This window comes from Asterias amurensis, chromosome 2 (assembly GCF_032118995.1).
Source record: "Asterias amurensis chromosome 2, ASM3211899v1".
Lineage (NCBI taxonomy): Eukaryota > Metazoa > Echinodermata > Asteroidea > Forcipulatida > Asteriidae > Asterias > Asterias amurensis.
In genome coordinates, this window is record NC_092649.1 from 14,773,334 (window position 1) to 14,800,037 (window position 26,704).

Below are 26,704 nucleotides of genomic sequence, written 5' to 3' on the forward strand. Positions count from 1 at the left end.
TAAAATTGTCATACTTGTCATCTAAAAATGTGTACCTTATGGCTTGTTTTTCAGAATTCGTTCGAAAAAAATAACGGACTTCACTCAGAAATTATCAAATGTGACATTTAGTAACCTCCCTGTACTGTATGTGTTTTATTTTCTGAATACGCGGCTGGCTGTGTCGGGAACTAATAAGCGGCTGGCCGGCTATTTCGGGCCCAAAAACCGTGTTAGCTTCCGTACCACCGGTTGTATTGTGCGGTCCTACTACTTGCCGTCAACTCGCTGACTTGCCGTCAACTCGCCGTCAACTCATTTTCGGACCGTCAACTCATTAAATTTACATGAAAAATCCATAAAAAAGGGGCACGGAAGTGTTAATTCTGGGCTAAACTACATATTTCTCGTGGTTTTCGGTAAAAATTCTTTCACAAAAACGACTTTGTGGTGATAAAAAAAATTGACATTTTGGGCCAAGACTAATCATTGTGAAAAAGCAAGATGGCGGCCGACAGTTTTTCGGCTTCGATAATTTTTTTTCACGAGAAAAAAACTCAATTTTTATTCCGAGATATGACCTTAAAGTTACGAGAATTATCTTTGAGCTGATATTTTACAGTTCTATGCTTCTTTTGAGGATTTTAAATGTATATTGGTGGTGTTGACGGCGAGTTGACGGCGCCAGTGAGTTGACGGCGAGTTGGCAGCAAGTAGTAGGACCCGTATTGTGTACTTACACGTGCCGAAACAAGGTTAATGCAGTTTGTTCATCGACGGTTTCGATGATCAGAAATGCACGATTTACATGATTTGGTGAAAAACGTAATTCACTAAAACAAGAGATCCACCTACAATCGTTTGAGCTGAAAAGACAACGTTTTTCAAGTAAGTTGCATTAAATTAAAATATTGTTCTACCTACGGTTGTCCACCCGGCCGGCCATACATGTAACATGTACACAATAATTTCGTGCAGGATGATGCAATCGCTGATCATATTGATCAAGACGGCCGGTGATGATTTGTTGTAAAAAGTGACTTTTATTAGAAGGTTTAATTAAAAAACTAAACACAGTGGTGCAGTGGTTAGACTACAGGAATTGCAATCACAAGGTTGTGGGTTCAAATGACTCCTAGAACTATTTCGGCTTCGTCCGGCTATCGTTCGGGAGACGAAACTGAAACAGTTCTAGCTAGAGTAGGAGGAGAAGGTTAATATGGGTTGTTCTAAAACCCACACGACCCAGGACTCCCTCGACCCTCGACTTTTGTGTGATCTTTTTTCTGTACACCGAAATTGCCAATCACGCACACAATGCTGACGTCGACTACCTGCCATGCCTTGCACATCACAACAACACAGCGTACGTGACGGACCATACACACGTAGTATGCACGAAGCAAACTTCGCGTGATTGGCTGCTGAGATCGGGCCTGTGGCAATTGTGATGTACAGATAAAAAAACGTGGCATTTCCTCGTGTATCTCTTGGCCGATCCGAGATTATTATCCCAACTGGGAAACTGCGTGTACCGCCCGAATATGATTACGGCCAACTTATTACGCGATGATCAGGCAGACCTATTTCCGACCGATCGCTCCCGTCCTGTGTACTGTTCCTCAATGGTACTACTAGTTCCTCTAAGCGGAGATCAAGGTTGTAGACCCGACCGACCAAATGGCCACACGGACGTGTTTGGGGTCCCCAATCAATGTGCACATGACGTGCGGAAGCGGAGAGTAAATACTCCCAATTCTGTGTGGCTGATGCAGATAAATAACCGCAGTCTTAGACTTGAAATCAAGTCTAGTCATGGAAGGAAGTGCTGCGCGGATCACACATAAATAGGGGACTTCTCAATCGGCCATAAAAGCTACATTTTATGAATTCGGAATTGGGACATTATACGAACCCGGGGCGGACGTCGAGGGGTCGTGGGTCGAGGGGGTTTTAGAACAACCCGGTTCAAATCACAACAAAAGCTTACCGCTGATTTCACACTTGAGTTTGATTTGTGACTATCACTATGTAGTAAATGAATTACCATCTTATACATGACTTGTTTATAATCTGTTACTCGTATACCTAGTTACTCATTATTACGACTTCTTGACTTGTGTAAATCATAATCATACATAGACGCTATAACCAATGTTTGTGAGAGAGATTGGCTGTTGGTGTCGTGCCTGCCAGCTTGGTCGTGTTTTTATGTAGTTGCAATAATGTAACCCTGCTCCCGAGTCCCGACCTCTGGCCGGCTTCGCTATATCGGGAGGTAGTTGGGAGACCGTAACCCTCCTGCCTGCCAACGGCAGAGCCAGAGGTGCTGTCGGCAGGAGGGTTACGCTATATCGCAACTATCAGGAGGAGGGTTACGTTATCGCAACTACACTATGTGTTATATCCCTTGTGGGAGTTTGTCGAGTTTCCTTGATGGGAAGATCATCTAATAAACAACAAACAAACAAACAAACAAACACCACAACAAGGGTTTTGATCAGTTCAGTTTAGTAATTTATAATGGGAAAGAAAAACAGGAAGTGATTCACCCTATCCATGATCGACGCACGTATTCTCAGACACTGGACGCAAAAAAGAAGAATAAGAAAAGCAAAAAGGGATCCATACTTGAATGTGATCGATATTTCTAAATTCTGTTTGTTAGAGGAACAAATCATTCATCAATTTCAAAAGATAATTCAAGCCAAAAGTCAGTTGTTAAAAATTTTATTAAATCACGTATTAGACAATGGTGGATTTTGTTCCACAAAGTTAAAATCTCTACTCAACAAAACCTATCTTTAATATGTCACAAGTTTTCAAGGACTTATTTTGTTTTGTCTATTTTGTTTTGTTTTGTTTTGTTTTTGGATTTACTGCTCCTTGAACACCCAGCAGGTTGGATATTAATCTTAGAACTGTGAAGTTCATTCTGCTATTGTCTCCACGTGGAGATGATGGCAGAAGGAACCTTAAAGGTCGAGGAGTAGGTGGATATGTGCACATTACAATTGTTTGGTTATTTTCATTATTTTTATAATACTATGTCACATATTTGTTTACACTTGACAGGAAAGATTCAGCATGGATCGGATGCAACCCGTACCAGACGTGATTAATTTCCCGAAAGAAGAAGAGAAGATTCTAGAATTATGGAAGAAACTGGATGCATTTCAGACGTCGCTGAAACAGTCAAAAGGAAAGCCACGGTAATACTCAAAGATTCCTTCAACGTTTGTATCACTTTATCGTCTATATCTAAATCAGTGTTGTTTTTCTATTTCGTCAACATAGGGCTAGATTGCTCATTCGGTAGAGTGCTGGTACGTAAATCCAGAGGTCGTTGGTTCAAACTGCTCTGGTAAATTTGTTCAACAATTTACATTGGTTCACAGAAAGTTAACTCAATTGATGTTGTTATCTTTTCAGTTATGCATTCTATGACGGCCCACCGTTTGCAACCGGTCTACCTCATTATGGCCACATTCTAGCTGGAACCATCAAGGATATTGTGACGAGATACGCGCATCAGAGCGGCTTCCATGTCGACAGACGATTTGGCTGGGATTGTCATGGGCTACCAGTTGTAAGTCTTAAGGACTGAGAAATGTCCGAAGTTCAACCGAATGTCAGATTTGTTAGTGTCTGCCTGGTGACAACTTTTGTTACTGAGGCCATAAGAAATCCAGGGTCAATTTCACAGGGTCAATTTATTCATGTTTAGATATGGGGGGCCATCATTGCTGAAGTGCAATCTGGGGGAAATCTGTACTGGGCAGCACAGTGTATTTTCCTCAGCTAGAGTGCCAGCTAAAATTTGTAAGTTCTGGCATGGGCATGCCCACCCGGCACTACCCACTTTGGCTACAACACTGGATGTTATGCTTAGCGTAATTTGAACTAAGTTTATCACAGTTGATAAGTTTGACATTTGTCGGACCTATTGATGGGATCAGTTCAGCCACAATGGAACATTCCTATTGTTTCACTATTTATTGATTAATCATTATAACTCATGTTATCTGCAGGAGTATGAGATTGACAAGACTCTTGGCATCAAGGGACCTGAGGATGTGGCTAAGATGGGAATTGAGGCGTACAACAACGAGTGCCGTCAGATTGTCATGAGATACTCCAACGACTGGGAGGTGAGAGTCTACCATTGCACCGCTAAAAAAGCCTGTTTCATACTTGCTTTGAATGCGAGTGCGAGCAAGTTTTAATTTTCCACAAGGCTGTTTTCGTAGCGAACGTTTAGTAGGAGTTGAGCATAAGTCAACTGATGTGCATTATTTGTTGTGAAATTGTGATATCAAGGGTGGATTTCATAAAGAGTTAGGACTAGTCTTATCTCGAGTTAGGACCAGTTACTCCTCCTAACTTGGGACTATCCATGCAATTTGTATATCTCCTGGGACTAGTCCTAAGTTAGGACTAGTCCTAACTTTTTGTGAAATCGACCCCAAGATGCGTGTTACATTCGCAGGAGGTCTATGGGTAAAACCAAAATGAAGATTCTGGCGTTGCTTCACTCTGCTGTTGTTTATATATTACTTGATATTTAATTTTGACGTATTTCTTGCAGTACATCGTTACGCGCTTGGGTCGATGGATTGACTTTAAGAAGGATTATAAGACGCTGTACCCATGGTTCATGGAGTCCATCTGGTGGGTTTTCAGACAGTTGTTTGACAGCGGATTGGTCTACAGAGGCTTCAAGGTAGGCATCATAAGGAACAAACACAAATAAACTTTTACTTCTGGCTCTTCGGGAATCAACAAATGAATATCGGACGCAAACATTATTTGATGATGGGAACAAAAAGTGTTAGGAGGGCCAGAATTGTTCCACTCTCCCAATAATTATACAGACGGTGTCACTAGTAATGTTTCATTCTCAATTAGAGCAAACTGGTCGAAGATTCAAGTTTAAATTGGATCTTCTCAGAAGCACCACTACCCAAATATGATCTTTATCACATTGTCCACTGAAGCCTTAAGGAAGGCGTAAGGAACACACACAAGATTTTACTTCTGGCTCTTCGGGGAATCAACAAATAGGCCTAAATATATTTGAAACAAAAAATAATTGATGAAGAGATCGAACAGTATTAGGAATTGTTCCACTCTTCAAATAATTATACAGGCATGGTCATTAGATAGTATTTCATTTTTAATCAGAGTTTCAAGTTTAAATTGTATCATCTCAGAACCGTCACTTCTCAAGACTGATCTTTATCACATGGTGTTACCTAAAGTGTTTAAATCGTTTCTTTTTAGGTGATGCCATTTTCTACAGCATGTAATACTCCGCTGTCTAACTTTGAGTCCGGACAGAACTACAAGGATGTTGTAGATCCTGCTGGTAAGTCATTGGTCAAGTCGGGGGTCATAGGTCAAGTTATAGGCCAAGTTATAGGTTAACTCAATACCTCACTGAGTAACTCCATTTCCACACTCTGGAACTCAACTCATTCATTGGCCAATGTGTCTTCCGCTTCCCAGTTCAAAAAAGCATTTCTTGATACTCACTTGTTCAATACAGTTCCTCTGTGGTTTTCATTTGTTTTGTTGTAGTGCTGTGTAACCTTTGGAAAATTGCTAAATGCTGATTATCGATATCGTTATAATTATTACTTTGAACAGTGATTGTGAGTTTCCCATTGGATGAAGACCCGAATGTGAGTCTCATAGCCTGGACGACAACACCATGGACTTTACCGAGTAACTTGGCTGTGTGCCTAAACGGTGACATGGACTACGTCAAGATTGTGCATAAGAAAGACGACAAGGTATTAAACACCAACTACGTACATGTTTTGACTCTTAACATAGTCTAGTCGTTCTGAAACGCTTTCCACATAATCAAAGTTAATCAGTCAACTACAAATTAATGTGCCAATCCATGGAAGGGCGCCCTCATACCCGATGGCTTCCCATTGGTAAATCTCCATGGACAGGTACTAACAATTAGCTATTTATGGACTGTCGTACTTATGGATTCCTAAATAACGTCACAACACAACACAAAAGCAAAGAAAAAAGAAATATTGAAATTGTTACTCTCAATAATAGCCATACACTATCCTTATAATGACTGCCAGGCTACAACTCGTGTGTCTTGGTTATGGCAGCCAGGCTACTTGTGTCTAGTTAATACACGTAGGTGTACATGATAATGGAAGACAGGCTAAAAAATATGTCATGTTTTCAATCTTAAAGTAAGCTTTGCTGGAAGCCAGGCTATCTGTTGTTTTTAAAGATGTAACAAATAAAAATGTGTGTCTAATTTATAGATGTACATCATGATGGAAGCCAGACTACCTGCGCTGTTTAAAGGTGAAGATGAATATGAGATACTAGACAAGTGAGTACAAATTTGTTTCATATAAAAGGGTAAAATACAACATGTAAAGGTCAAAGTTGAACTTTGATAATCTTAAAAAGCATGGCTTCATAAACTTGAGGTACCTGCTGTCACCTAACCAAACGTGGATGGATTCAATGTTTGTGTGAAAATACTGTGACATTTTTGTTGCTGTTTATAACTTTGCTTGTAAACCAGCATAACGTAAAAACAAAACAATGAACGACCCTTTCTTTAATTCTTTGCACCTCAGGTTCAAAGGCAGCGTGCTCAAAGGCAAGGGTTATAAACCGATCTTCGACTACTTTATTGAGGTAAGATAAGGACAGTAAGGTTCATTATGGCAATCTAAGGTTGCGTTTGACTGAGTGGCTATGGCTGCAGCTGTTGCTAAGGGTGTTGCTGTGGCCCTTGCTTAAACCCCTTGGTCATTTGATGATCAATCCGCAGCCGCTGATGAAATGCAAATCAAAGTCGGAAATACAGAACAAAGGATGAAAGATTGCATCAGAGTGTGGGTTCAATTTCTGGTCGTCACGCTTGTGTCCTTAAGCAAGACACTTATCCATGATGCTTCGTCTTTCGAATTGGATGTAAGTCAGCACATACGATTCTGACGATTTCTCATACCTGTGTTTTAAAAGAAATTACTCATTGCTTGTAAAGATGTCCGACTTAACATTGTGTTGTAAATATTCTTTTATCTGTAGCTGAAAAAGACTGGTGCCTTTAGAGTTCTGACTGATGGATATGTTACCAATGACAGTGGTACGGGTGTCGTTCAGCAAGCAGCTTACTTCGGCCAGGTAAAAATATGACGTCATCTCTTTATACATTGTATCAATAAAATTTTAAGTCAGGTCAGGCTGATTGCTGATTGTATGTTTTGAGGTTTATTTGCTTTCCACATTGTCAAAGTTAATCAAGCAACCACAAAGGTAGTTGAATTTGTTAGAAATTTGTTGATTGATTGAAGGGCGCCCTCATGCCTGGTGGCTTTCCATCGGTAAATCTCAATCTACCAAATTGACAGTCCTAACAATTAGCTGTTTATGGCGGTCCGGCTTTGAAAACTATAATGGCACTCACTGTCAAAATCAGGCACTTCCTTGGTAATTGTCAAAGACCAGTACTCTCATTTGGTGTATCTCAACATATGCATCAAATAATAAATCTATAGTGAAAGAAAAAACCCTTTTTGCAGCACAAATTTGTGTGCTTCCAGATACCTAATAAAATGGCTAAGGCCTGGGGTCTTTTAAAATTAATAATTTTTGTCTCAGTTTTAGCATGTAAAAACGTATTAACCAGTTATGCTATGGTTTTGGTATAATATCATAACTGGTTAAGGAGATTTTACATGCTAAAATAATTTTGGTCTCATGAGACCCAAATTATTTTGTGACTGGTTTAACTCATTTCTCAAAAACTACACAACCTTAGTAAGTAATATTTGAAGGGAAGCTTTCCACCATCACTATCTTCAAACCCTGTAAGTTTAATGTAAATCTGTGGACATTTAAAAAAAAATGCTCGAATCCTTGAAGCGTTATATACTAATTACTTAACTCCACTCTGATTCTCTTCTTGTCAGGATGATTACCGTGTATGTCTAGAGCAAGGGATCATTACTAAAGAGATGGTGGTATGTCCGGTTGACTCTAGTGGTAGATTCACCAGCGAGGTCACTGATTTTGCTGGTCAGTACGTCAAGGTAAGTTGAACGCTTTGCATTGTGTAACTACTGTATTGAAATCAGCTGATTTTTCAGTTTTGGGGGGTATTCCAAAGGTAAATTGTGCAGATTTGGCCTCAAAATCTAAAATGAAATGCGGTCTTGAAATGCGTGTTTTGTGCTCAATTTTAAAATATTTTATTATATGGTGTTTTTTGTGAACTTTATATCGGCTAGCAGTTTGCACATATCAGGCGACACACCAGCCCTACTTACTGCTATGGCATATGAACAGTATAGGCTTTCTATTGCTAAGCGATAATGACTATGAAGTGCAAAATAAGGTTAAACATATGATGCAGGTACGACCCGACTAACAAAATGAAGGTAAACAGCTTATGAGACTGTGTGAGTTCTGGCCAGGCTCACTCATTAGAGATGGGACCAGTTCTACATAATTATTTTAGTACTTGCCCAGTTGCCCATTGAATGCCTGTCATTTAACATGGATGTGTGTTTTTACAACCATCACCTTAACCCCCTCAGGATGCCGATAAACAGATCATCAAGTGGCTAAAGAATCAAGGTCGTCTGGTTGACCACAGCACCTGCAAGCATAGCTACCCATTCTGTTGGCGCTCAGAGACCCCCCTGATTTATAAAGCCGTACCCAGCTGGTTTATTAGGGTGGAACCCCTGGTGGAGAAGCTTCTCGCTAACAACCAGGAGACATATTGGTAGGCAATGATTTTGTAAATCTGTCTTTTTTGTTTGGTTTTGTCCACCTGCTATAACATAATCAAACAGCTTATAAACCAGCTATCAATTGTTATGTATGTCTGGTGCTCATATTCGGTACTCTCTGGAGACCAAGGACAAAACCCAATTTGTTAAGTGCATGGACAAATGAAAGAGCAAAAGAATGCTCCACAAGGACGCATTTTTGAGAGTGTGTGTATTTATATTTTGTATCATTTTATATTTTGTAATTTAAAAAAAAAAAAAACTGATTATTTTTAGTTTTACAAGTTGAATAAACCATGAATAATAATAAAATAACATAACAATCTAACAGGGTGGCATAGTTTATTACTCATAACAACAATGGATGGTATTGAATGGTCAGAATGTACAATGATTGACTGTGTACTGTATAGCTACATCCCCTGACATCATATTGCAGGCTGGCATTGTGCATCTATCATTAACACCACAGTGGCTAATATTAAATGGTCAGACAGTAGGAGGATTGACTGTGTACTGTGTAGATACATCCCCCTGACATCATATTGCAGGCTGGCATTGTGCATCTATCATTAACACCACAGTGGCTAATATTAAATGGTCAGACAGTAGGAGGATTGACTGTGTACTGTGTAGATACATCCCCCTGACATCATATTGCAGGCTGGCATTGTGCATCTATCATTAACACCACAGTGGCTAATATTAAATGGTCAGACAGTAGGAGGATTGACTGTGTACTGTGTAGATACGTCCCCAAGACATCATATGCAGGCTTGCATAGTTCATCTATCATTAACACTACAGTGGATAATATTAAATGGTCAGACAGTAGGAGGGTTGACTGTGTACTGTGTAGATACGTCCCCAAGACATCATATGCAGGCTTGCATAGTTCATCTATCATTAACACTACAGTGGATAATATTAAATGGTCAGACAGTAGGAGGGTTGACTGTGTACTGCGTAGATGCATACATATCATAATTGCAGGTTGGATAGTTTATACTTCAAAACTTTAGTGGGTGATAATGAACGATCAGACAGTAGGAGGGTTGACTCTCAAATGTGTAGACACATACACCACATGATATCATACTGCAGGCCGACATTCTAAATCTCCATCTTGCTATTTGTTCCTATGTCCTCAATAGGGTGCCAGAGTTTGTGAAGGACAAACGCTTCGCCAACTGGCTACGAGACGCCCATGACTGGGCCGTAAGTCGTAACCGTTACTGGGGTACACCGATCCCGTTATGGTGCAGTGAAGATCTGGAGGAAGTGGTCTGCATTGGTTCCATCGCAGAGCTTGAGGAATTGACCGGAGCTAAGATCTCTGATATTCACAGAGAGAGGTTAGACTTTGAAGAAAGATTTCTTGTCAATCATTAAGTTGGATCATTTAATTAAAAAACAACTCTTATTGTAGTGTCTTTATCAATAAAACAAAATTTATATCAGGCCTGATACTTCACGGAGGCAACAAAGGTGATTGCCTCCATGCCCCCTGGTTATTGCCTTGATGCCCTTGAAATGCTCCAGCAGAAATTTACAATTTTCTCATAGGGTGCCCTTCAAAGAGAAAATGCCTTGGTGCCCTTGCCCTATTAAAAACAAAGCAAACAGGTCTGTCATACCTCATTAAAGCCACACCAATTGGAAGCACACACAATTGTTGATGTAGAGAGTACAGAAACTGAGTGGTAAACTGGAGAAGCCACCAGCTGTGCTCGATTGCATTGGAATGTGAGCCACTGTTGAAAGAGATAAAGTTTAATATCTGCTTCGGCAATTTCTGGCAATAACTTTGTTTATTTTCACAAGTTGAATTTGTTTTAAATGTTCTTCTGTTGCTTTTTTCTGTTCTTGTGTGATTGTGATAGCGTTGACAAGCTGACCATCCCATCCAAGAGACCTGGTATGCCACCACTGAAACGCGTGGATGAAGTCTTTGACTGCTGGTTTGAAAGTGGAAGGTTAGTTTTTATGTCATCCATCTTGTAAATGGTGTCAGAAATAGCTATTTAAAATCCTCTAGATTATGTCTTTTTTTTTTTTTTTAGCCACTTGCAGCCAATCTTTTGTCTGTTTTTTGTTCTCTCCAAGCTGTTAAGTTCCAGTCGAACCTGTCATTTGGAATTTGATTTTGCACAATTAGTTATGTAGACGGTGTGACCTCTGACGTTACTCGAAGACCAAGATTCGCATAAACACTGTAGGCAAAACCTTTGTGTTTTGGCAGCCAGCTAGAAAGTGTATGCAATCTTATCATGACTACGCGTCATTTTGCCCGGCGAATCATGACATGTACAATGCTTTGTCAACAGAGGGCGGTTTGAATGTAAACATAGGTCACATCATCTACACCTTCCAGAACAACCTGTTCTAGAGCATCCTTTAAATTGTTACAGCTATGTTATGCTCTACAAGGGATCAGGCACACCATCATGGTCAGATTCGGGGTGTTGTGTTTGTCAAAATGACTAAGGATCCTAGTTAACCACTCAAGGTTGTTTGGGTTCATTATTACGCACAAATACAGGGGCCTTGGATGGAAACAATATTGACTAAAAAGCATAATTTTATAATTCCTCTCCATGTTTGATTTCAGCATGCCGTATGCACAGATGCATTACCCATTTGAGAACAAGAAAGAGTTTGAAGAGTCTTTCCCGGCTGATTTCATCGCTGAGGGGATCGATCAGACGAGAGGATGGTAGGACCACTGGTCATTCTATTTTATTTCATTTTTATTTCCTTTTGTTTTGTATTTAAATCTTTAGACAAAAACACAATTATTACAAGTTGGACAGGGGTTGTCAAGGTTGTAGCAAAAGTATAGAAACTGTCATCTTAAGATGTGTACAACCTGACCCCTGTCACCGCTAACATTATAATATAACTAGAACAAAACTTCTGTACGTCTTTGGATTAATGCCAGGCTTAAAATACGCACAGCTCAGGAGCGCAGGCCCGAGGCGTTGTGATTTTAGCTTCACCACTAAACTCACGGTCGAGCAAGTCAAGCAGTCTTGTGTTTTTCAATTCAGTTTTTTTTTCTCAGTTTAGTCCTCCCAGCTAGCAAAATGTTGTTAGCTACAATTAGCTTTCCTTAACATTCACAAACCTACTAGGATGTCTTTAGATATACTCGTTCTTGCTTCAACCCCCGCATTAATAAACTTTTTCCCTTATTTTAGTTATGGTCTTGTTTGTTTATTTCTTTCATAGGCCACAAGGAGACTGATACTTATTTTCATTTTGTTCTTAATTTGCAAGAATAATTATTGTGGCGTCTCATATGGCGCTTTATCCATCAATCAGTGACGCCCAAGGAGCTTTAACATTACAATATTTCCTGCAAAAACACACCCCTGCTATAAGTTCCTAACATCCGGGTTTTACTCGATCTTTATCTTAGGTTCTACACCCTCCTAGTGCTCTCTACCGCCCTCTTTGACAAACCACCGTTTAAGAATCTTATCGTCAACGGACTTGTCCTGGCAGCGGACGGGCAGAAGATGAGCAAGAGAAAGAAGAACTACCCAGACCCTCTTGAGGTTGTCCACAAGTTTGGAGCGGACGCGCTCAGGTGAGAAATTTTCAAGGAATGTTTTTGCAAGTCAGAAAAGAACCTTCTTGCTTTGAGCTTCTAACAATAGTTAACACTTTTCCAGTATTTTTCTGGCATCTGCAACATTTCTTTAAGAGACATCAGATATACTTATCAATCACAATTTTTTATTATTAAAAACATTTTTCATTACAGCCGGGGACTGAGTTACTAAAACATAAACAATGGTTCCAAAAAACGAAAATTTTATGAGAACATGTTTAGATATTGTTGGGTACTTGAAGCAATAATCATAAATGAATTATCATTTACTTTTATATCTATTTTTGATATTAATAGTTTTCTTGATATTTGCGTAGGTTGTATCTGATCAACTCTCCCGTTGTGAAGGCGGAGACTCTCAGATTCAAGGAGGAGGGCGTCAAAGACGTCATTAAAGACGTCTTCTTGCCGTGGTACAATGCATATCGCTTCTTCATGCAGAACGTGGAACGCTTTTGCAGGGTAACTAAATAAATATTGTTATTTTTGTTTGGATGCTAACACCGATGTGTAATATGCACAGCGCCTCCCCTGGCCTGCTGAGTAAATCTAAAACTTCCACTACTCAGGTGGGATATGAACCCATGACCACTTGCATTCTAGAATATTCCAAATTTCCGTAGCCTGAATACACAGCAGTTATCAGTTGCATGGCTTCTGACTGGCACCCTTGAACAAAAATATTGACAAAATAGGGAGACCGCCAACATAGGGTTAGATAGCTCAGTTGGTACAACATGTTAATCTGGAGGTTGTTGGTTCAAATCCCGCTATAGTAAATTTACTGGGTTAAAATCGCCTCTCTAAAGGCTTAAGGTTATGGGAAATTCTTCTTTCGTGGAAAATACAACTTCTGACGAATGAAAATGTTTTTTTGAAGATCCTGATCCAAATGCAACTCTGGATGTAAGAACTTTTTGTCATTTTAATCTGTCATGTCTTGTCAATTTTATTGTGCTTTTTGATGTTACTTTTAACGATCCTGTTTTTGCACTTGCGCTGCGAAATGTGGCTGAAATAAAGTAACAATAGAAAATAAAGTCTGCATTTTATTTCCGTTGTGTATTTTGACAGGAGGAGGGAATAACGTTTCTTCACAATGAGCAGACATTTCAACCATCTGATAACTACATGGATCGATGGATTCTATCTGCTTGTCAGTCGCTTATTGTGTTCGTCAAACAAGAAATGGCAGGTACGCTAGTGGTCAAATAAAAGTCTTAACTACGGCTGGATACTACTTCCTAAAAACATGCACATGTTATCTCTGTCAAATTAATTAACCTTATTTGGACACAGACAACTAACTACCTGGGGATCAGGTTGGCTTAGTGTTGTTTTACCCTGGCCTTTCACATTGGTAGACGCGGTTAGAATCCCGCCTTGTGACATAGGTTTCTCTAGTTTACTTTCTTCAGGTCTAATATTTCTTCATCACCTTGTCCACACAGGTATCTTACAGGCCTATGGGTCACAGTGGTATTAGATTTTGAGGGTCCTTTAAATTCATTACTGGAAAGATTGGAAAATTAAAGAAGAACATACATAAATAAACAACTGTCCAGATGCATGTTACATCAAAATACAGCAAATAACTTGAAATGACCAGATGTCGCAAATACTCTGTATATCTGTACATGAAAAGCTAATTTTTGACATTATCTTCATAAAGTTGACAATCTATTTTCCCTTTCTGCACTCTATACTCCATCCAGCCTACCGTCTGTACACAGTGGTACCTAAGCTCGTCAAGTTTGTAGACACCCTGACCAACTGGTATGTGCGCTCCAACAGAAGACGAATCAAGGTAGGTAACATGTTGACTGCTGAATATGAAGATTGATCCCCTCCCCCCCCACCCTAACCCAACGCCAGCCCAATCCAAACCTAACCCCACTCAATCTAACTCGACCCAACCCAACCCTACCCTACCCCAACCCTACCCTAACCCAACCCCATAACCCTACTCCCTTTAACCCTACCCCATCTAACCTGAGCCTCACACACCCGACCCTACCCCCACCACTTTAAGCTTGTATACGCCTGCAACCAGGATCAAAACCTGTTTTGTTTATAACTCTTTTCGCAACAGCTCCCATTGATTTTGTACTTAATTTCCTACTGTGGACCTTTCCCGAACCCTGGACTCTATTGTCCTCTGTTGTTATAGATCCCCAGTTTGAATACCTACTCTTGCTGACACACTGCAGACATATTCCTCATCCTGTTTTTATTATCTACCATTCAGGGTGAGAATGGATGCGCAGACTGTGAGAGCGCCCTCCATACGCTCTACAGTGTACTCTTCAGCATGGTGCGCGTCATGGCTCCTTTTACACCCTTCTTAACGGAGCAGATGTATCAGAACCTTCAGCACCTGTTGGAGCCAGACGCATCGCAGGGTCCAGACACGGCTAGTGTGCACTATCTCATGGTTCCAGAACCAAGGTGAGCTAACAAAGACCCCCATAGGTGTGTTACAAAGACACCAATATTCCTTGATGAAGACTCCTTGATTAAACACCATTTATTTTGCGTTGTGCTCGTTCCTGCCAATTATCTCTAATTCACAACTGAAAATTCTAACGGACAGTTAGTCCACCGCCCGCATCGTAGAGGTTGGAAGTATGAATCTAGAATTGCAACAACTGGCTCAAGATATATTCTGTACTTGTCTCAACAACCATGTGTTACTAGAAGTAGACTGGATTCCTAGAACTTGTAACGAACAAGCAGATTTCGTCAGTAGGCTTATTGATTTGGATGACTGGGAAATAAAGCCCAGCATTTTTCGAACAGTTATTAATGATGCATGTGGACCATTTACACTAGATTGTTTTGCTTGCTTTTACAATTCCAAGTTGCCCCGATTCTTCTCAAGGTTTTTGCACAGAAAGTTGTTTGTTAGCCTCTGAGTAAAAAACAACCAGTTTGACAAAGACCCCTTGTCTTGATACAGAGACAACCAATATTCAGACTCCCTAGCCTCTAAATAAAAAACAAACAGCTTGATAAAGACCCGCTAGGGGTGTTACAGAGACACCATGATTCCTTAATGAAGACTCTAAAGCCTCTAAATAAAAACTGACCAGCCCTTTAAAAACGACCCCTTGGTCACAGAGCACCGACCAGCCCTTTGATAAAGACCTGTTAGCCTTTGATAAATATCAGTAAGTAAACTCCATAGGAACTTGATAAAGACCTCTAGCACCATATAAAAAACTCACTATCCCTTGATTAAGACCCCCTAGCACCAAAATAAAGACTCACTAGCCCTTGATTAAGACCCCCTAGCACCACAATAAAGACTCACTAGCCCTTGATTAAGACCTCCTAGTACCACAATAAAGACTCACTAGCCCTTGATTAAGACCTCCTAGCACCACAATAAAGACTCACTAGCCCTTGATTAAGACCCCCTTGCACCACAATAAAGACTCACTAGCCCTTTATTAAGACCTCCTAGCACCACAATAAAGACTCACTAGCCCTTGATTAAGACCCCCTAGCACCAAAATAAAGACTCACTAGCCCTTGATTAAGACTCCCTAGCACCACAATAAAGACTCACTAGCCCTTTATTAAGACCTCCTAGCACCACAATAAAGACTCACTAGCCCTTGATTAAGACCCCCTAGCACCACAATAAAGACTCACTAGCCCTTTATTAAGACCTCCTAGCACCACAATAAAGACTCACTAGCCCTTGACTAAGACCCCCTAGCACCACAATAAAGACTCACTAGCCCTTGATTAAGACTCCCTAGCACCACAATAAAGACTCACTAGCCCTTGATTAAGACCCCCTAGCACCACAATAAAGACTCACTAGCCCTTGATTAAGACCCCCTAGCACCACAATAAAGACTCACTAGCCCTTGATTAAGACCTCCTAGCACCACAATAAAGACTCACTAGCCCTTGATTAAGACTTCCTAGCACCACAATAAAGACTCACTAGCCCTTGATTAAGACCCCCTAGCACCACAATAAAGACTCACTAGCCCTTGATTAAGACCTCCTAGTACCACAATAAAGACTCACTAGCCCTTGATTAAGACCTTCTAGCACCACAATAAAGACTCACTAGCCCTTGATTAAGACCCCCTTGCACCACAATAAAGACTCACTAGCCCTTTATTAAGACCTCCTAGCACCACAATAAAGACTCACTAGCCCTTGATTAAGACCCCCTAGCACCAAAATAAAGACTCACTAGCCCTTGATTAAGACTCCCTAGCACCACAATAAAGACTCACTAGCCCTTTATTAAGACCTCCTAGCACCACAATAAAGACTCACTAGCCCTTGATTAAGACCCCCTAGCACCACAATAAAGACTCACTAGCCCTTGATTAAGACCCCCTAGCACCACAATAAAGACTCACTAGCCCTTGATTAAGACCCCCTAGCACCACAATAAAGACTCACTAGCCCTTGACTAAGACCCCCTAGCACCACAATAAAGACTCACTAGCCCTTGATTAAGACCCCCTTGCACCACAATAAAGACTCACTAGCCCTTTATTAAGACCTCCTAGCACCACAATAAAGACTCACTAGCCCTTGATTAAGACTCCCTAGCACCACAATAAAGACTCACTAGCCCTTTATTAAGACCTCCTAGCACCACAATAAAGACTCACTAGCCCTTGATTAAGACCCCCTAGCACCACAATAAAGACTCACTAGCCCTTTATTAAGACCTCCTAGCACCACAATAAAGACTCACTAGCCCTTGACTAAGACCCCCTAGCACCACAATAAAGACTCACTAGCCCTTGATTAAGACTCCCTAGCACCACAATAAAGACTCACTAGCCCTTGATTAAGACCCCCTAGCACCACAATAAAGACTCACTAGCCCTTGATTAAGACCCCCTAGCACCACAATAAAGACTCACTAGCCCTTGATTAAGACCTCCTAGCACCACAATAAAGACTCACTAGCCCTTGATTAAGACTTCCTAGCACCACAATAAAGACTCACTAGCCCTTGATTAAGACCCCCTAGCACCACAATAAAGACTCACTAGCCCTTGATTAAGACCTCCTAGTACCACAATAAAGACTCACTAGCCCTTGATTAAGACCTTCTAGCACCACAATAAAGACTCACTAGCCCTTGATTAAGACCCCCTTGCACCACAATAAAGACTCACTAGCCCTTTATTAAGACCTCCTAGCACCACAATAAAGACTCACTAGCCCTTGATTAAGACCCCCTAGCACCAAAATAAAGACTCACTAGCCCTTGATTAAGACTCCCTAGCACCACAATAAAGACTCACTAGCCCTTTATTAAGACCTCCTAGCACCACAATAAAGACTCACTAGCCCTTGATTAAGACCCCCTAGCACCACAATAAAGACTCACTAGCCCTTGACTAAGACCCCCTAGCACCACAATAAAGACTCACTAGCCCTTGATTAAGACCCCCTAGCACCACAATAAAGACTCACTAGCCCTTGATTAAGACCCCCTTGCACCATAATAAAGACTCATTAGCCCTTGATAAAGACCCCCTAGCCCTAGGTAATTACTCAGTTCTTAAACCCTTGTTTCAGAACTGATCTGACAGACGCCACCATTGAGAGAGCCGTTGGTCGAATGCAGAGCGTGATTGAGCTTGGTAGAGTGATCCGTGATAGGAACACAATGCCCACCAAGTATCCACTACGAGAAGCTGTGATCATCCACACTGACCAGCAATGTCTGGATGATGTGGTGTCTCTTGACAAGTACATCAAGGAGGTGAGTCTCTTGATACTTTGGCTAGTAACTCCTGGCAATATGCCGCCTATGTCTTAAAGGGTTTCGGTATCTTTTGTAGATTAAGTTTTGTCGTGACATGAATCCCTACTCGTATTGAATAAAGATGTACATAATAGATGTTAAATTTGCATCGGGGATAAAGAATATTAATTTTGGTTTTTTTTACCCATACACCGATGTGTGTTAGCACTGTATACTCAGCACCCTCCCGAGTCCTGTGAAAAAAAAATATCACAGGCATGTTACTCGGGTGGGATTCGAACCCACGACCCTTGCAATTCTAGAGCAGCCTCTAGCTGCTGGGCAACCTCGGTAGTCTAGTTGGTAAGACACTGCTCTAGAATTGCAAGGGTCGTGGGTTCGAATCCCACCCGAGTAAAATGCCTGTGATATTTTTTCACAGGACTCGGGAGGGTGCTGAGTATACAGTGCTAACACACATCGGTGTATGTGTAAAAAAAAACCAAAATTAATAAAGATGTACATGTATGTAAATTTTGAGGAAAAATAGTGAAATCCCAGAGCAATGTTATCAGGAGAGTCTTGTAAATACGTTGTACATGCTAAAATAATTTCATCTCAGAAGATTCAAGAAACAACAAAATTCAGAGAAGACAGTTTCATTCCCAGACAGAGAACAGAAAACGTGACAGAAAAATTGTCTATGCTTACAATTGCGCCTAAGTGTGTGGAGTTAACCAGGAAGTCGCAGCCTAGCAACACAGAAATAGCAATAGTGAATTCTTCTATTAAAGTGCTCATCTACACTCAGTGACGCTCAAGGCGCTTTAACATACAGTACTTTCCTGAGAGGTATGTGGGACTACGGTTGAATTATGAGACCTACTCCTTTTACATAGCACCATGTAATGGTTTACAAGGTGCTGTGGCGCAATATGCAGCCAATCAGCTTTGAGCCAACATCAGTGGAAGAAATCAAATCAAAATAAGAATGTTTTCATTTTGACACTCAACTCGTCCGATCTTAACCCAACAGGAATTGAACATCCGTAGCGTCACCACGTCCCAAGACAAGGAGAAGTACGGCGTATCCCTCAAGGCGGAGCCCGATCAGGCCGTCCTCGGAAGACGTCTTAAAGGAGACCTGAAGAAGGTAGCTCAAGCCGTACGAGAGCTGACCGACGCCCAACTCCAGGAGGTCCGCAATGTGGGACAGATCGAGATACTCGGTCATGTGATCGAAGAGAGCGAGTTGAGGATGAGTTATGCGTTTGCTCAGACGGGGAATGGCGGGGACAAAGCCAAGTACGAAGCACACTCTGACAACCAGGTTGGTCATTTTATTTGAATTTACAAGCCTTTGTAAAGTAGGTTACCAGGATATCCAATATAATTTACATTGTCTGCAGCTGGTTCCCTGCTAATTATTTGCAGAGTTAAGTCTGCAGATCATTTCTTAAAAACAAATTCCAATTTACTATTAGGATCACTGATTTACTACAAAAATAGTGACTATTAATTATGACTATTCCCGAAAATTTAATTTACTTATAAAAAACAATCAGACATCATTTCACCTGCTGCAAATGATATGCATCTTGGGAACTAAAAACTTCCGTATTTTCCTGCGGATAAGACGCTCGGCGGACAAGGCGCAGGACGCTAAAATGACAAAAAAAAATTCAAACGTCAGCAGACAAGGCGCACCGCCGCACAAGGCGCACGTTTAACCCCATACAAAAGAACACCTGGCGCCACCCGGTGTCGGTTCATTGACACAAAGACGTAATTTGTTGCCTTTGAGAATGTATACCGACCTTTATCCAATCAGCAAACGCTGTATATTGCTAATAACAATGTTCGGCCCAATCAGCGGGCAGAAACCATGGTCCACGCACTGTCTGAAGTTAATTTTATTTGCAACATGAACACAATGCCTCCCTGGACATCCGACGTCCCACAACGAGGATCCTTGCTGATACAGATACATTGCAACGACAGACGGACGTTGGGTGTGTTTGTGGTAATGTATCGTACCGCCGGGATGCCGCTGCATGCACATTAATATGCACGTGTACACTGTGGATTGCGCTGCGCAATCTCAAGATTGCACAACAGATGTTGGAGACATGGTGGGCACCGTATTGAGCGATGTTCGCTGATGGGTTGCGCTACGCCCTCGCATTTGCGCTGCCTGGAAATGCGCCAAAATTCCCACGTGACTGTGTGGGTCCCAAGCATGCCCAGACATAGCCTGAACGTATAGATACGCAGTCAAATTCCATTGCGGACTTGAGAGCAGTGATTATTTGGGCATCTATGTCATCACTGCACGTTCAGTGTATCCAATTGGGAATCACTGGATCTAGCGGCTGGGATCCGTCGTCTTTATCCTTGTGGATAAAGACAGGGGCCCAGTCTAGCCCAGACAAGTCGAGTCTCGTCTCAATGCGTTCATTGCTAATTCGCGTAATTTTGACCAATAGAGGGCGTTTAAACTCACGCTATTACAATGTTCCAAAACGCCCTCTAGCGTTAAATTTTTCTTGTATTTATTGTCACACGCACAGTAACAACGACTATAGGTGTGATATCTGCTTTTGTGTTGCGTGTTACAGACCTCGGAACGGTTGCGTTTTGGGGCTAATTTTCTGTGTCATTTTGAGAGATTTTCGAGTCTAAACTTGGACATCGTTGATTTTACCGGCAAGTTTCATGCAAGGGCAACCATGATTTTAACAACCGTTCCTAGCCGAAGTTTTGAAGCAATAAAATAATTCAATAAAATAAATTATTCCCTATTGTTGGGGGCTTGTGTTGGATTATTTTATTTGGCATCACAAACAAATACAAATCATATCCTTGTAAGAAAATGCTACGTCCGTTCTCATAATACTTTTTAAAAGCAAACGTCTAAAAAGAGGCAGTCAATATTCAGCCTAAAGCATACTTCAGAAATAGTTGTTCTCTACAATAAAAACCCTCAAAGTTTACCACACAATAGCGGTTGGGTGAATGACGTTTGTATGAAGTTATTGACTGTCAATCGTTTTCGGAACGAATATCCGGCCACACAGAAAAACGTTTGGACGCCGCCGACGTCTGTTTCGAAAGCTAGACACATTGTGGCATTAATGGAATGAAAGCACGGTCATGGGGATTAAACACGTTGCAGCATTGTTGGAATAATTGGACCGTCTGGGGAATTGCGGCATTGTTCGAACGAAAATACGGTCTCATTGTCTGAATAGCCTTGTTCGACCGCATTAGTGAGTAAGGATTCTTCACACAAAGATCGTTGATTTGAACTGGACATGAAGGTATTTTTTATTTCATGCATTGATCGTCAAAATAAATCAATCGTCAGCAGACAAGGCGTACCGAAAGATAAGACGCATCGACGTGTTTGGGGTCTAAAAAGTCAGATAAGACGCGTCTTATCCGCAGGAAAATAAGGTAGTCTTGGCTGGTGTTGAAGTCGTGACTGTTTTAGGTGCAACTAGTCGAGTAGTAAATTTCACTAGTCGCCCAGGCTTAATAATGAATTGATTTCATTCCTGTATAGATTCTAGTCCTACTTGACGTTACTCCAGACCAGTCCATGCTTGACGAAGGTACAGCTAGGGAAGTCATCAACCGCATCCAGAAACTCAGGAAAAAGGTAACCTTTTTTCAATATTTTCTGGTAAAGAATTATTATTACACGGTGCTACCGCAAACCTTTCTATATCGTATTTCCACCATGCAAAGTTTCAAATCCTACTTAAGTATTAATAAGTTTACAAGGGCAACTGACTGGGTAAACTTGATTTCTAGGTTAACTCAACCAACTGAGCTATCTAGCCCTAATGTTGGTGGTCTCCCGATTTTGTCAATATCTTTGTTCGTGGGTGCCAGCGAAAACCATACAACATGTAGCCACCAATTAAAGAGAATGATCACACCCAAGTTTACAATACAACCTGGGAAGCTTCAGTAACAATATTACCTTAAAAGGGATGCATTGCTTGCGTCTAATAATTTTTGAGTTACACATTTAAAACAAAAAGTTGGTTATTTTATTGGTCATAAAAAATTTTTATCTGTGATTTTCGATCAGGCCAAGCTAGTACCCTCGGATGACATCACCATCTTTACTCAAGTCAAGCCATCAACAGACCGCCTGAGTGACATCATCAAGTCACATGACCAGTACATCTATGCCACCATCAAGCAGCCTATTTGTCCGTTCCCGGTAGCGGCTGGGGAAGAAATTATCAGAGAGACCTGCCAGGTAAGATGTAACCCATTTGTTTAGGGTTGTGGTTTAAGCTGTTAGATTTAATGGTAAACAAATGATGGCGCTGTCCAATTCAGTGACATTTTATGACGGTTGATTGAACTACCATGTAGGTTTGCAAAATAAAATTTGACAAGTTTGGTGTCTGTGTCAGTTGATTATATCCGCTATGTTTGTCATTGTGATCGTGAGGTGTGGCGGGCGGATACATTTGGGGTGACTGAAGGAGCAATTATAAAGATTGCATCAGTGGTGGGATATTTTTTTAGATCCTCTTCTTAGCAAGGTCAGGTAAACCTTGTTTAGTAATTTTAATTAATCTCATTAATTTTTTTTTTTTCAGCTTAAGGGAATTGAGCTCGAACTGGTCTTCGTCAGAGGTAATGTCAAAGGTCAAACCAAATCAATGTCCGCACCTGCTACAGCAACCTCCATCGGCCCGGCACCTTTCTGTAGGTTTGTAAACATCGAACTTTGTGGTACACAACCACAGTGTGGAGCCTCGTCAACGCAGGGTACCATACTCCTGGAGAACCCAAGGGGAGATTTCCCTATTTCGGTTCCGGAGCTTGTCAAACAGGTCGGTGTGGTCTTCGGACTCCATGGCAAGAAAATTGGACTGTACATGTCAAAGGACATGACAAATGGTAAGTGGATAGCACTCCTGAAGACCATTAGAGTATACTGATTGAAACGTTGACTTGTTAACCACTGGTTCTTTTCAGAACTTGCACTACTCAACTAGAAATATTCACATGGTGTTACCGCAAACTGTCTTAGTTGATAGTTGTTGTTTTATTGTTCAAATACAATAATACTATGGAGTATTATATAGCTTTATCACACCCAATTAGTATCAAAGTGATTAGTATTTTTCCTGCGAGGTATGTGGAGATATGTATTCAAAGTGTGTGACCTATTCCTTTAAGGTGCTTTGTCGCAATATGCAGTCGATCAAACAAGGAACAAGAAACAAGGTAAACCCCCTTCTCTTTGCGATAAGCGCACTGGGTTTATTTTATGTGGAAAACAACACACAGGACGTACAGCTTTATGCAGCAATAATGGTTAAGTGTCTAGCTTCAGGACACAAGTATCACGACCGGGACTCAAACTGGCACTCCGTGGATCAAACAATGAGGACGGTAGATGATTGCCGAGGTTTTCCTTTCTTTTTTCCAAGGAACAAATTCGCTGGTAGCCCGCCACAGGCTGTAATTATAACATGGTATTCTTGACTGCACTGTAGGGGATCAGAGTTGAAAACTTGAAGTAGGATGTAGTTACTTCTTTTTGTTAGTTGACCTATCACTTTTTCTGTCACTTTTTCCATTTCTCTTGATTAAATATTTTAATTTTTTTTTTCTCTATTTTTCTCTATTTTTCAGAACTGACGTCTGTGAATCTACGTGATGTATTTACTCTTCATGGTAGTACAGTCTACGCATTTGTGAGATGAACACAACAGATTCATTTCATCCACTGAAACAATTTATTTGAAACCATAATGCAATGAGATTAATGATATTTTACATGACCTTTTCACTAAAATTAGGAGAGGAGAACCTTTTGTAGCATTTTAAGGTTCCTTCAGAAGTTTTGAAAATGTCTGCCATCAGTTAACAAAAATATTACGGTTCTACGGCCTTATACTTAAGAGCATGTAACATGTGACAACACATTGTCATCGTTTTCAAAATAAGTTCTACTTCAAGAGCGGTTTTCTCCGAACATGAAAGTTTGGCTGCAGAGGTTAAAATGGTGACAACATGTTTCTCAAAGAGACACAGAGCCACAACAATTTAAAATCAATACAAGGGAAGAAAATAAAACCTTCGTGGAGTTTTTTGGTTATCAAATTAAATTTTGATATAAAGTAAAGGATTATTATCGGCGCTTTATTGTAACCGTTCTTGAGTGTGAGTGGCAATTATGATACAAAATGTACACATTTCTCATACGACAAGTGTACTATCTTGCCTGCCGGGTAAAGCCCTGGAATCAATAGGTCACACTATTTGTCAACAAGTTGAGAGGGTGTATGTAAACAAGTGATCGAAGGGGTGGTGGGGGTTCAACAGTATGGTGGTTTAATGGCACTGGACACTATTGGTAAAAACTCAAAATAATTGGTAGCATAAAAACTTACTTGAGCAATGGAGAGCTTATGGTAGTTTATAACACTGTGAGAAATGGCTCCCTTTAAAGAAACATAGTTTGGTGTAAAGGTAATTTCTCACTCAAATATTAAAAGACTTCAGGCATGAAGCCTTTTATTAGGCATCTGAAAGCACACACATTTGTGCAAGAAGGGTGTTTTTTCTTTCATTTTTCTCTTGCAACTTCCATGACCAATTGAATAAAAGTCGTCACGGATTTGTTATCCTATGCATACGTTGGGATACACCAAATGAGAACATTGGTCTTTGACAATTACCAAAGGTGTCCAATGCTTTTAATTATGGTTTCCTAATTCTTAATGAAGAAATAGGGTTTCTTAAATTAATATTATATATTCGTTAGATTGGATCAACCATTTCAAAAGGTGGTTTTGAAATATTTTACTCCTTTAATGTTTCAAGACACCAGGGCCCAATAAACCCTTCCCATGAAATATGTAAATTGCACATAGCGCGTGCGCACTAACGTTTTGGTTGGCAAAATGAGGGAACATCGCGCTGTTTTGTACACAGCTAAAGGGTGCGTGACACAGACGCGATTGCGCGTCTGCTTAATGCACAACTCTATTGTGTTTGCCAACCAACAGGGTCTATACGCATGCGTGAATGTAATTAGCATATTTCATGGGAAGGGTCAATTTCATGGCTCTGGTTACTGCTGAATTCTATGCTTTAGGTCAGAAATAATTTGACTTACTGTGCGAACTCTGAAATGCTGCATAAAGCAAATATCGCCTAGTATGCACGCTCACAAGCAAAAATTCACTGAACGCACTTATACAACATGGACATTGTGCCGTGTTAATGTGCTGGGTGTCATGGGACAATTGGCTGTAAAGTGTGGCCATAATCTTGTAGGTTCATCCTTTGGTTTGCTCTTCCTTTGGTTTATCAGATATGGGAAACTATATGGGAGAACAATGGGGGGCTAATTACTCTAATTATACGTATGGAGGTTCTTCCACAAAAGCAAGCCCCAGTGTATATTTGAAAACACTCATGCCCCGCAGGGTTTCAAAAAGGTTATCAAATCTATGAATACTTAACGCTTAACGTAGTTTAGAATAATTTGAGATGAGCTTTTTGAGGCTGTCTTTCCATTTCATGACAATGAATGTCTAATTTTAATCTAACAGATGTGTGTCAAATAAATAATTTATCTGTCGGAGCAGATGATATTTAACTTGAGATTAAATTGTTATGATTGTTTGTGTCATTTTGGATGTTGGAAATAAGCATTGGTTGTTATTCAAATCTTTGATGATAAACATTGGAAAGATACACTTTGTGTATGCTCTGCGCGTAACTTTCAGCAAATTAATGATCCTTTCAAGCGTACACGTTTCATCAAAGATGGCTACCAGTGCAAGGGGTCCACTGTTTATATGATTTGAGGCATTGTATGGTGAGGTATCAATATATACTTGGTTTGCTGAAACGCCAAGTGTGTATCTACTTGCCAGGTAGAGTTTGTTCTGTTAGAGAACTGTCTTTCTATATTCTACTACCGCGGAGTAGATTTATCGGATTGTTCGGGAGACTTCTCAACTCTAAAAAGAACAGCCCTGCTTTTAACTACTACCCGGGCGGAAGGTATAGAAAATTGGCTGGAAAATACTCTAGCTTATAGGATCGTTATTAATTGCACTAGAGTGGAGCGAGTTCTTAAATTGGTCTCAACGTTTGGACTAACTTGTTCTAGTCATCGTCAGGAGACTGGGTGTACTATTGTTATTATTTGGTTTTTACTCTTACACCGATGTGAGGTAGCACTGTATACTCAGTACCTACCCCAGTTCTGAGTGTACCGAGTATAGGGTGCTTACACACATCCGTGTAATGGTAAAACCAAATAATATTCTTTATCCCCGTACAAATTTAACATCCATTTAAAGGGTCTATTGGTGTTTCATAACCTACAATTAACCTCATCTTGATATTTTCCGTTGACTCCCCTCACCCTTCATGAATGATTAAACGGTGAAAATGAAACGCACTCTTTCAACCCTCTTGGGCTTCTGATGATGAACGTCTTTCTTTACTTCATCTCTGCTCTTTGATGAATCACTCTTAAGACTGTAGTCCCTAATGGCTGAGGCATCATCAACAGACGACTCAATCTTG

The 26,704-nt window shown here is 40.6% G+C and overlaps 1 protein-coding gene across 1 annotated transcript; it reads left to right on the forward strand.

Annotated features, from left to right (window-relative positions):
* Positions 1-293: 293 nt before the first annotated feature.
* On the forward strand, positions 294-25,768 carry LOC139954135 (isoleucine--tRNA ligase, cytoplasmic-like). Its single transcript, XM_071953811.1, has 26 exons — positions 294-867; positions 3,055-3,191; positions 3,412-3,568; positions 4,011-4,130; positions 4,568-4,702; positions 5,263-5,347; positions 5,629-5,774; positions 6,279-6,349; positions 6,603-6,663; positions 7,060-7,155; positions 7,944-8,063; positions 8,571-8,761; positions 9,923-10,123; positions 10,652-10,744; positions 11,380-11,484; positions 12,190-12,360; positions 12,702-12,846; positions 13,459-13,579; positions 14,100-14,191; positions 14,633-14,832; positions 17,953-18,139; positions 19,158-19,451; positions 21,687-21,782; positions 22,221-22,394; positions 22,744-23,047; positions 23,789-25,768. Exons 2-26 carry the CDS (start codon positions 3,067-3,069, stop codon positions 23,857-23,859), a joined length of 3,561 nt encoding a protein of 1,186 aa, XP_071809912.1. The 5' UTR covers positions 294-867; positions 3,055-3,066; the 3' UTR covers positions 23,860-25,768.
* The last annotated feature ends 936 nt before the right edge of the window (positions 25,769-26,704 follow it).